General features: G+C 38.3%; 1 protein-coding gene across 1 annotated transcript in view; it reads left to right on the top strand.

The window, feature by feature from the left end:
* The first annotated feature begins 1,289 nt into the window (after window positions 1-1,289).
* The window catches only part of LOC123702268 (zinc finger protein 728-like), a 34,246-nt gene continuing 22,881 nt past the window's right edge, over window positions 1,290-12,654 (top strand). Inside the window, exons 1-2 of the mRNA XM_045649960.1 lie at window positions 1,290-1,570; window positions 1,705-2,017. Of these exons, the coding sequence (XP_045505916.1) occupies window positions 1,542-1,570; window positions 1,705-2,017 (342 nt within the window). The 5' untranslated portion in view covers window positions 1,290-1,541. The remainder of the gene's footprint in view (window positions 1,571-1,704; window positions 2,018-12,654) is intronic.

The following is a 12,654-nucleotide window of genomic DNA, read 5'->3' as shown; positions in this document are numbered from 1 at the left end:
GACAGAGTTACTTTCGCATTTATAATATTAGTATGGATGTGCAGGAGACTTGTTTACAAGCCAAAACATTAAAGCATGTATGATGTGGGAGTTTTTATATTGACCCCCACATCCGTGATGGACACAACACAACAACCTCAATATTTTTTTTTCCTTCCAAGTCTAGGGAATCTAAGTAGTGCAGTAGTGCTGGATCCACTTCTGTAGAAACTTGTATTTCTGTCCATTGATAAAATTCTGGGCATTTAGAATCCATTCCCACCATACACAGATTATAATATTATAAGAAATAACACGCGAGGCCGGGTTAAATATTAGTTTGAATGTAATAAGAATGTACTGCGATTCGACACAGCTACCTAATTGATGTAGGTAGTTGATAACAAAACGCAGCAAGTCAATGACTATTAGCAAAGTGAGGGTAATTGGGTCAAACGTCGTATAAACAACGTCCGAGCCCCTAGGCACGATTCGTACGAATGCGCCACGAGTCAAAGGAAAGCGGCTTTTTATAGTATTCGACAGCTAAGCATGTTCAGACATGAAATAATGACAACTACATTGACAACTATTCATCCACAAAAATATTAAATCAAAAGTTATTAGTTCATTAGGTCATAAGTTTTGTCATGCAAGGTCTGATTGGGTATGTTATATACCTTAGATGTACGATAAATGGTCATGGTTCCATTTTTTATATCCTCTAAAGCTTTGGCGATGTCCTCGTTGGAGTACTTTTTGTTTGACATTTCGAGCTGAATAAAAATTAATATGCATTTGCACTCAGGAACTTTTATATCTACCGTAATAAGAGACACAGCCAAAAGCAGTGTAGGTAATTGCACATTAGCTGTTGTTCTAATGCGTTCTGTGGCAAATCGCTGCATCAGTCGACGAAAAAGATCGGACTCAAATTGCGTTCCTTGATCCGTCGTGATGATGGAAGGGACACCAAAACAGGACACCCGTTCTCTTGTGAAGGTCTCGACAACCTCATCCGCAGTTATGGTGCGCATTGGCCAGACACAGCTACCTAATTGATGTAGGTAGTTGATAACAAAACGCAGCAAGTCAATGACTATTAGCAAAGTGAGGGTAATTGGGTCAAACGTCGTATAAACAACGTCCGAGCCCCTAGGCACGATTCGTACGAATGCGCCACGAGTCAAAGGAAAGCGGCTTTTTATAGTATTCGACAGCTAAGCATGTTCAGACATGAAATAATGACAACTACATTGACAACTATTCATCCACAAAAATATTAAATCAAAAGTTACGTCTAAAGGTGGCTTCCCACGGTCTGCGATTCTACGGATCTACACGCACAGCCGACGACTACGGACGGCAACGCACCGCAGACAGGGCTCATCCCACGGTCCGTGATAGTGCGGATCGGTCTGTATAGTTTCGTATTTATCTTCATTTCAAAATGCAAAGTGAACGAGCACGTATCGTTGCCGCAGCTGCGGCTGTGTTATTAATTAGCAATTGCCAGATTGTGCGATCTATTAAAAGAAAAAAAAAAGCAACGTCGCTATTGGATGTCAGCATTTAACAAAAGTCGTATAAGGTAAGTGTTATCTAATTTTGTTTTTTGCTTTGATACCTCTAGGTAGCAGTCGGATCATGGGACAAAATTGACAAAACTCATTTCCTGTGGTCCTATCAGGGAATCATGTATTTTAGTAACTTTTTTCATTCCAGATATAACGGAACTGATATGCTCCATGATTTCCAAAAAGAACCAAGCAACACATTCTTCAATTTTTGTAGGATGACTTCAAGTGATTTCGAATACCTTCTGAATAAAATTGGCCCAGCCATATCAAAGAATGATACCAACATGCGAAAATGCATTCCTGTTCAAGAACGGTTTGCAATTGCACTCAGATTTTTGGCATCTGGAGATAGCTACACAAGCCTAGGTTATCTTTTTAAAGTCTCAATTCAAACAATCTCAAGATGTGTCGATGACGTTTGCGAAGCTTTGTTGGAAGAATTGAAAGGAGAAATAAAAGTAAGTTATACGTATATGTATTTCGGAGATTCCTCGCGATTAATTTCAACGTCCGCCATGATCGTAAAATAGTAAAAAGAATCAGTGCGCACAACTAGCGCGGTTGGCTGTCGGGCGGCAAGTGTCGTTCGATCTGACACCCCCCAACCTGCCAAACTACTGACTCAAGGAAAATGTCATTGTCACTTGTCATTGTCATAAATTCATCCGTTACTACTTCAAGTCTTACTATGTCAATATTAAAAATATTCACAACTTTACCAATAGATGGCGTTAATACCAACTGAATAAATCAATACTCCGACACGGCCATTCTGACAGTTAGCGCGTTCTCGCGCGATTTCTAAACCTATTTAGCTCTGGTCATAACTTTGCGTCAAAGTTCGCAGCGTAGAACCTACACGAAACACGGAGCTTCCAATGTAGAGTCAACACATGAAGCGCGGAGCTTCCAATGTAGATAAAGCAAACACATGAAGCGCGGAGCTTCCAATGTAGATAGAGCCAACACATGAAGCGCGGAGCTTCCAATGTAGATAGAGCCAACACATGAAGCGCGGAGCTTCCAATGTAGATAGAGCCAACACATGAAGCGCGGAGCTTCCAATGTAGATAGAGCAAACACATGAAGCGCGGAGCTTCCAATGTAGATAGAGCAAACACACGAAGCGCGGAGCTTCCAATGTAGATAGAGCAAACACATGAAGCGCGGAGCTTCCAATGTAGATAGAGCAAACACACGAAGCGCGGAGCTTCCAATGTAGATAGAGCAAACACATGAAGCGCGGAGCTTCCAATGCTAAACCTTGGCATGAAGCGCGGAGCTTCCAATGCTAAACCTTGGCATGAAGCGCGGAGCTTCCAATGCTAAACCTTGGCATGAAGCGCGGAGCTTCCAATGCTAAACCTTGGCATGAAGCGCGGAGCTTCCAATGCTAAACCTTGGCATGAAGCGCGGAGCTTCCAATGCTAAACCTTGGCATGAAGCGCGGAGCTTCCAATGCTAAACCTTGGCATGAAGCGCGGGGCTCCCAACACTAAAATTTCGCACGAAGCGCGGAGCTTCCAATGCAAAATTTACGCCATCGACTCCCCTTAGGAAAGAAAAAGGAAACAAGCGTCTAGAGATGCGATCAATTTATTAGCATCGATCAACAAAATAAATTCTAAGCATTTCTTTTAACCAAAACATCAACAACGAAAATAAAAAAAAAAGCACATAATATCGCAACCGTTGATAATTAATACAATCGTGTATCTCAGCAAATGCCGTTTACTTTGGCGACTAATCATTTTAACATAACTCAATATTTAATTATTAATTTTTAAAGCCGATTAGAAAAATAAAACTCACTCTTATTACAAATCAACAAGTTGATTAGACATTTCTGGTAAACTCGTAGGATAATTCCTTAGCTTTTCATGACACACAATATGTTGCGCACGTCCTCCAGATATGCTCCCGAGCTTTGTCGTCTCGTCCATCCTGACCTTGACGTCACGTCTGATGTCGAACAGGTCCAGCTTTTCATACTCATTAACCAGCGCGTTGATTCTCGGTGGATTTTTGTTACGACCGTCTGAGAGTTCTCCTTTACGAAGTTCTCATTAAAATTTTCAATAGTAGAACGTAAACGAGCAATATCTTGGATGTCTGTAAGGTCGGTATCGATCGCTTCTATATCGGCACTTTGCAAAGCACAAACATCCGCACGAACATCGCGAGAAACGTGAACGCCACGATTATTAATAATTAAGTTTACCCCGGGTCGCGTAAAAACATCCCGCCCTACAATGACGTCATGAGGTAAAGCCTGAGAGTCTACCACCAAAAAAATCGACCTCTAAGTGAAAATCATCGATCTCTATAGGCAAAGTAATAAGGAAAAAGAATGAGTGGAAGTGGAGCACCAGTTAAACGCGTAAATACAAGATCTCGTACACCGGTTATAACGTCAGCGATAGTTACGGCGATTCTGTCTACACACACACATTGACGGACTTTGTATCATTACTTTTTTTAAATTTTTCGTCGCGTTGTTTAGAGAAACATACCTGCTCTGTATGCCCCAATTTGCGACAATAAGTGCACTGAACATTTTTATCGACAGGCGGGGAACGTTTTAATTGAGACGTTTCCGAATGTAAAACCTTAGTATGCGGACGGAATTTACAATTTCGCTTATAGTGCCCCATTTTGCCGCAATTGTGGCACATAACATGGTCATTTGTTTCAATTTTACGCTGCTTAAAGTCACTACAAAAAGAGCTCGAAGTTGAAGGTCGTTTATTATTTTTATTAATTTGAGGGTAGGTAGCGAGGTGTCTATCTAATGTTACAAAGTCCGCGGGGGTATTTTTTAATAAATCTGTTCGTACCTGATTCTCAGAGATACCTGATATGACGACTTCGATCTTGTTCACCTCGCTCCACGCTGTCTCCAGTCGATCGATCATCGCTAGCTTGTTGGTGGAGTATTCCACGTAGCTAGCGGCGCGGTCACTCGTGTATTGCACCATGTCCCGGAAAAGGTCGTGGAAACGCTTGATGGAGGCAAATTGTCTTGTTAGCCGCTCCTTCGCTTCATCCCACGTATTGCACAAAGGATATGATTTGGACGCCCACTTGCGTGCTCGGCCGCGTAGATGCGTAAAAGCAGCATTTCTCGTTTCATAATCCGTCCATGAGTTCTGTGTCCGGTGGTGGTCGATTTCGGCACACCATTGCGCCGCCGTAAACTCGCAATCGTCAGGATCGAACGACGGAATGTACACTTCAGTGGGTTTCATCTTCTTCACAGGTGGTTTGGAGTTTGAAGTTTGGTTTTCGTTATTGTGAAAAGTCTCCGCCATTCCACGGAAAAATGAAGTCCACATCTCAGGAGGCACATCAGGAAAAGCACTATTATTAGGCACATTACGGTTTTCGGTACCTCGTGACGTAGATTGTTCGCCGCAGTTTGATTCGGCGGATTGGTTCGCCGATTCTCGGAAATATGTCTCGCTCGTAGTAGCAGGGTATCGGTTAAATACACTGGAGGAATGATGGTCAGATCCCACCGCTGCTTTCGGAGATTCCTCGCGATTAATTTCAACGTCCGCCATGATCGTAAAATAGTAAAAAGAATCAGTGCGCACAACTAGCGCGGTTGGCTGTCGGGCGGCAAGTGTCGTTCGATCTGACACCCCCCAACCTGCCAAACTACTGACTCAAGGAAAATGTCATTGTCACTTGTCATTGTCATAAATTCATCCGTTACTACTTCAAGTCTTACTATGTCAATATTAAAAATATTCACAACTTTACCAATAGATGGCGTTAATACCAACTGAATAAATCAATACTCCGACATGTATGACAATCAATTCTTTATTAAAAAGTATTTTTTTAAGAGCATTGGTATAAGTGGCATTTTTACAAGTTACAAGACTCGTAGTAAAGTTTTATCTTTGAAAATTTGTGATTGTGCGTGTTGATCTTGTGAGGACGTTTGTGAGTTGGATGATTGAAGGTTATTTGTGAATGGCAGGGAGACTTCATACTGTGAGTTAGTTGGTTGAGAGTTACCTGGCGATGGCAGTATGACTTGATATTGTGAGTTGGGTGGTTGAGAGTTACCATTTAAAAAATTTGCCATTATGTCATAAAAAGGCCATTCAGGCTTGTACACATCGTCAGCCCCACTACCAGTGCCCATAGATTCTCTTACTTTAGTCCTTTGTCTTCTGTATGTCGACATTAAATTATCACGCTTCTTTTTTATTTCCTTCAATGAGATTGTTCCATCCTTTAACTGGGTTTTTATGCGGTTCCATGCATCGTATGCATCGGTTTTATTTTTATGTTCTGGCGCTGAAGAATTCCATAAAGTTGGTTCATTTTGATAAAGATTCAAAAATTCAAAAATAAGTTCGTTCGTCCACTCCATTTTCGCAACCAAAACACTACTACTCGCGGCAGCGTATGAACAAGTTGTGACCTGTCGGTCTGTGATGACACGGACGCGCTCGGACCGCGCCGCACGAGCTCGCACCGCACCTTTGAAAAAACCGACTCGCGACGGATACGGCGCACCGCCACAGACGCGCCTGTGCTACCACGGACGAGTCCCTTCCCATGGTGCGTAGGTGCGAGCTGGTCCGCGTCCGTTCGCGACATCGCAGACCGTGGGAAGCCACCTTAACAATATGATATCTGCCTTGAGTAAAATGCATCTTGTATTGGAGTTCTGGGCCGAAGCTGCACTTGTTGTAAATCAAAACAGAAACAAACTGAAGCAGAATCATTAACATTTCTTATGCATAAGTTATAAAATGCTTTACCACGTAGTGTGTGTACTCGTTTTTGAACCATCAGTATTCTCTTTTTTTCTGGTTTTTTTCCGTTTTTATTTGATTTGATAATAAAATGCAGGTTCCACATGCATCACTTGAAGGTGATTTAAAGCCAATGTTAAAACATCGTGTAAATACCTTTTGAAAAATGGTTTTTCTAACTTGTAAATGGGGTGGCACAGAGTCGTTATACATTCTTCTCAGTTAAGACTGACTCAACTCGCATGATAAATAATATTCCAATTCATTAATAAATCCCAGCGTATTTACGCTTGGATTTATTGCCATATGTCTGCCAGGGACTCCGTCCTTGATTGGATTTTGTCGCTTCAATCCTATCAGTAATTTAGCTACCGAGTGTAGCAGTTGATCTTTCGTAACTGGAAATCCAATTTCGGCCATATGCAATACCCATTTTACTAACAAACCTTCTTCTGTCGACGACAGGACTGTTGGAGCTCCTGCTGACTCTTGTTTTTTGTATTTTTTATTAATTTTGTCATGCAAGGTCTGATTGGGTATGTTATATACCTTAGATGTACGATAAATGGTCATGGTTCCATTTTTTATATCCTCTAAAGCTTTGGCGATGTCCTCGTTGGAGTACTTTTTGTTTGACATTTCGAGCTGAATAAAAATTAATATGCATTTGCACTCAGGAACTTTTATATCTACCGTAATAAGAGACACAGCCAAAAGCAGTGTAGGTAATTGCACATTAGCTGTTGTTCTAATGCGTTCTGTGGCAAATCGCTGCATCAGTCGACGAAAAAGATCGGACTCAAATTGCGTTCCTTGATCCGTCGTGATGATGGAAGGGACACCAAAACAGGACACCCGTTCTCTTGTGAAGGTCTCGACAACCTCATCCGCAGTTATGGTGCGCATTGGCCAGACCTCTGGCTACCTGGTGACTCTATCAATTGCCGTTAAACAATATCGATACCCGTCACATGTTGTTAAGGGCCCAATAATGTCGATATGGACGTGGCGGAACCGACCAGGTGGAAGATTAAAATCTCCAAGGATTGTGGCGCGACACTGGCACGTTGACATGCCTCGCAAGTGCGAGCCCACTCCTTGCAATCTTTGTTAACCGAAGGCCAGACGTACCGCTCGGTAATGAGTCGGACAGTGGCTCTACCACTGGCATGACTTAAATTGTGAAATTTAGCGAAAATTATACGTCGTAAGTCACATAAGGACGAGCTTGTTGTTCAATGAGGAGCAGAAGATGTGAAAACCTGTTTCGGGCTAATGACATCTGCTACCTTGTCAGCTAACTTTGCCAATTTATGCAGAGCAAGTTCCTGTTGCGATGCTAGAATAGCTTGTACCTGTTGAGGTAAGCGGCGCATCCACAATTGGCGTACAATGCTCTCATCTGTAAGCGTAGTTCCAGCTAGAGAACGCAGATGATGGAGGAATTGGGAGGGACGACGGTCACCCAGCTCCTCATCAGACATGAGCTGCCTCACTCGCTCTTCTTCACATGGAAAGTCTTCTTATAAGTTCTCTTTGTAATATTTCATACCGTTGACCAGCTAGCGGAGAGGCCTTTAATTATGTTATGTCCTCCACTTCTTGAGCATACCTTTGGTCGAGGTGACGTATTTTGTGCTACTTATTTTGTGCTGCTTTGTTAGTGCTTCTTTGAAAGAAGCTGACTTTTTTCTAATAATACTAATATGACTATTACCTACCTATGTTATGTTTTAAATAAATAATAGTTTAAAAAACTAAAAAACACGCTTTTTATAGAAAACCGAACTAAAAATAGAAAATAAATTTAAATGAATTTAAATTAAGAAAATAGTGTTAAAAATTTCAATGAATATAAATTAATAATAGTGTGAGTAAAAAAAAAATATTTTATTTAAAAAGAAAGCGTGGGGGGCTTCTTAAGATATTATCGAAATGATAATCACTCTACTCTTATCTGTCAATAAAATATCTATAACCATTGACACCATGCAAATTCTTAATTTAAATTCATTTAAATTTATTTTCTATTTTTTAATTCGGTTTTCTATAAAAAGCGTGTTTTTTAGTTTTTTTTAACTATTATTTATTTTCTACTTTTTAGTTTGGATTATTTATAATAGCTTTCATTATCTAGCTTTACTTGCTGCAAACGAGTTGCTCTGGCTTCCTCTGACTGTTTGGCTCTGTAATTTCTCATATAAAGCGCTCTTTTCTTCTTTCTCTCTTCTAATTCCTCGCTTGAAAGTTTTGACGTTCGTTTTATTGACTGTTGTCTTCTTTTCTCTAATGTCCTTTTTCTCTGTGTTTTATTATATTTTTGTTTGTTTTTTCTTTCCATGATGTTTCCACGAGCAATGGACTGGTTACTGAGAACCTTCTTCTTTCTTTCAAAAATATCTTTATCTATCATTAGGCTTGTTATATAACAAGGTTACATATTTTTTTAATTTTTACGTTTTCATAAAATTTTACGTGTCTTACGACTTAACAAATTATACGTATATATATTCTTTATATATCTCATACACTTTTCGGTTTCTGAGCACCAATAGTCTACTCCCCTACATAAATATGAGCAACGGACGAACGTAGACACGGCAAAATAATTAAACTTAGTCACAGAGACGGCGGCGGACTCTTCGTGGCTCGTGAAATCTAAGTTACATGCACGCATAAAAATTATTTGTTAGGACAACAAAAACAGGGATAACAAAAAAATATGCTGTGATAAAAAATGAATTTACTTACAATAACAAATCAACTAGTTTATTTAACAAGATGAACTAAGTTGCAATAACAAATGAGTTTTCACTGCTCTGAAGTTAATTTTGTTGTTTTAACAAAATCGCTTTGTTATTGTAATAATTTTTTTTGTTGCAATAACAAAATAGTTTTCTTATCAATAAAATTTGTTACTTGAACAAGCTATTCCGTTGCTTTAACAAATCGATTTATTATTTTTTTTAAATAATTGAAAGATTCGGTTACGAACTAATTTTGTTGAGTGAACATATGATTTTTAATTTTTTAAACTACATATTATTTGTTTTGTAGAATTAAAATTTTTGTCAATATTAGAGAAAACGGCTAAAGATAATTATTGGAAATAAACTCAAACTCAAACTCAAACATTCATTTATTCAATTAGACTACTATTTAGTAGCACTTTCGAATCGTCATTACATAAGTATTTTTAACATTTACCACCGATTCGGAAAGCAGTATCTATGGAGAAGAATCGGCAAGAAACTCCATAGATAAAAATTAACATCAAGTCCTGCCTTATCGACTGTAGAGAAAAATTATAGAAAATTTTAATTGTTTTCTTACCTTATCGACTATAGATGAAAATTATATAAATTAACAAAAATCATATTTTGCAAATTGAAAAATGGAATAATTTTATCAAATTTAGTGTATTGTCATCGGTCCTCAATAAATCTACAAAGTTTGAACGAAATCTGGCCGTTTAAAGTGGGTCAAAATCGCGCCCAAAGAAGTCGGTTACAAACAATCATACAAACATACAGGTGAAGCTAATAAAAAGCGTGTAAAAAAACAACAACATTTACAAGAATACAAATTATACAAACATTACTTAAATTATAATATTTCCACTTTTCTCGCTTTTTTGTTTGCGAAATCCTTAATAGTTTCATGTATGTCTATATGGTCTAGTATGGCCTCCTCTATGGATATTGTTGCTAAATTAGTTAATCTTTCCTGACTCATTGTAGAGCGCAGGTAATTTTTTATAAGTTTTAATTTAGAAAAGGACCTTTCCGCGCTTGCTACTGTAACTGGCATAGTTAGCATAATTCGTAATGCTATGGTAATGTTAGGGCATACAGCTGTGTCGCGGAAGAATTCTAATCAATACCCGCGGCCCCATCATTAAAGCGGCTCGACGGAACACAGTGGGGTTTTAGTCGGTAAGAATCCGACATAACCCACGGCTCCTTCCCCGGGGGCCGTGGGTATCTTTGGAAGATTTCCCCACTTTAAAAAAAGGGCATACAGCTGTCAAGTTTAGAACTTTTTAACGGATTTTGAACGCGATTTATTCATTCTATTATTTTCCCGACGTTTCGAACACTTTACAGCGAGCGTGGTCACGGGGAGACGTCACGGGGAGCTGTCAAATTGCTTAAATAGTATTCGGGTATGACCGCGAAAAATTGTACCGTAACATTCATGACATCATAACAAACGTTACATACATGACTGAATGTTACTTACATGACCATTATAAAGCTTAGTACATATAACAGTCATCTTTTCTTCCTAGCATTAAAAAATTAACGTCGACACGGTGTCTTACACTCACACGACAGGAAAAAATGGAGATATAGGTAAAACCAATTCATATCATAAAATAATGAATTAAAACAAAAATATGCATTAATCAAAATTATATTGAAAAAAAAATTGAATTTTTTCCGCTATTTATTCTTTTCTGCATTTTTCGTTTGTAGTTCTTTATTATTTCTCGGGATTTTGAACTTGTAACTTCTCTCGATATTTTTTTTGCCTTTCGGCATTCGTCAACGCCATCTGTAATTTGATCTTCTCATCTGAAAAAAAAATTAAAAAACCCGACTAACACTGCAAATTCATAACACGCAGTCGGAGGGCTACAAAATATTATCCTCCTTTTAAGCGCAGTCGGGTTATAATATGTGTATAGTTATATAGACAATGATATTCTAGAGATAAATACCAATCCGATGATACCTTGCACATCAAAATCTATCCAGCCGTTTAGATTTGAAAACGTTATCCTTTTTTTATGCGCAGACGGGTAAAATAAAAAAAAATGTATTATATAGACAATGATATTTTAGTCCAATCCAATGATATCTTGCACATCAAAATCTGTTCAGCCGTTTAGATTTGAAAATAAGTATTTCGCGCAATTTTTTAATAGACATATGTGTTCTAAGCCTAACAATATGTCATGACTGTAACGTAACACATTTCGTTACACATCGTTATAATCATGACAAAAAATGCGTGCGACATAACCTTAAATTAAAATTACTACTCGATTGTGAATGCTAAGACCCACGAAGTAGTCTGATTCTTTAGTCTTATAGTAAACCTACGTAAAGATTTATAATAATAAGACAGAATAAATATACTTACCTCGCAATCGAACACTTTAAATACACTTTTTTCGAGCGACAAATCTCACATCAACACAAAACATCATTTCACTCAAAAGTCAAAGAAAAAAAAGGCTGCCTATGTTGCCAGCATGCCAATTGTGTTGCCACTCAAGAAAATTAGAGAAGGATTCTGATAATTCTTATAGTATGGCAGTTAGAGACGTTACATACGTGATGTTACACACGTATAAAAAAAGTGGACAGTTTTTAAAATAATAATAAAAAATCGATTAAGGCCTTGTGCATTAAAAGATTTTTATGTACATGTTGAATAAGAATCGAATAACTTAAATTTTTCATAAAAATGCGAGGCAGTCATACCATTTCGTAGGGGTTATCAGTTTTTGTCACAAGGGTGTTAGGTGGACAAATATTTTTTATATGGAAATAAAAGTGAGGCCAGTAAAAAAAATATAAAATAAAATATTTCTGCAAGAGATAAATTGAGTTTTATGAAATAATCTAAAAGAACACAAGCATACCTTTTACTACATATCTAAAAAAACACTTGTTGTTAAAAAATGTTGATGCCATATGAGAAATAAAATGGGAACATTGAAAAAATAATTCATGTACAATTTTTCGCGGTTATACCCATTCTCCTTTAAATAATCGAGTAGCGCTTTGTCTACTGAGTATACAGTAGTATCATCGTCATAATATTCCGGCACTTTTTTTTAAACCTTTTGTGTCTAAATTCACTAACCAGATTTTCTTTTCTAGTCATATTGACGTCATCCATTACCTTTTGTAAAAGAGGTGGAAAGTGACATTTATTTAATGACGCTTGTCGTGGATTTTGTATTTTACTTTGCGCCACGTTTTTTTTAAAGGCCCAAAAAAGGCGACGTCGAGGGGTTGAGTCAGTTGTGTAGAATTTGATGGCAGAAGTACAAAAATGTTATGCTTTTCGCACAACTCTATGACGTGGCTGATGTGGCTATTTAGGTTATCGCCTATTATAACCTTGGTGCCTTCTAGTTTATGTGCCCATGGTACGATTATTTTAGTGAACCAGTAAAAAAATGTACTCGAATCGAACCAACCACTTTTGGTTCTGTTGTAACGAGCATCATCTGGACCTCCTTCAATCCATTGAGTCCATAAACCTTCAGACTTGTATACGACATAGGGCGGTGGTACCTTGCC

Source organism: Colias croceus, chromosome 23 (assembly GCF_905220415.1).
Source record: "Colias croceus chromosome 23, ilColCroc2.1".
Classification (NCBI taxonomy): Eukaryota; Metazoa; Arthropoda; class Insecta; order Lepidoptera; family Pieridae; genus Colias; species Colias croceus.
Note: the sequence above shows the minus strand (reverse complement) of the source record. Positions and strands in the feature narration are given on the sequence as shown.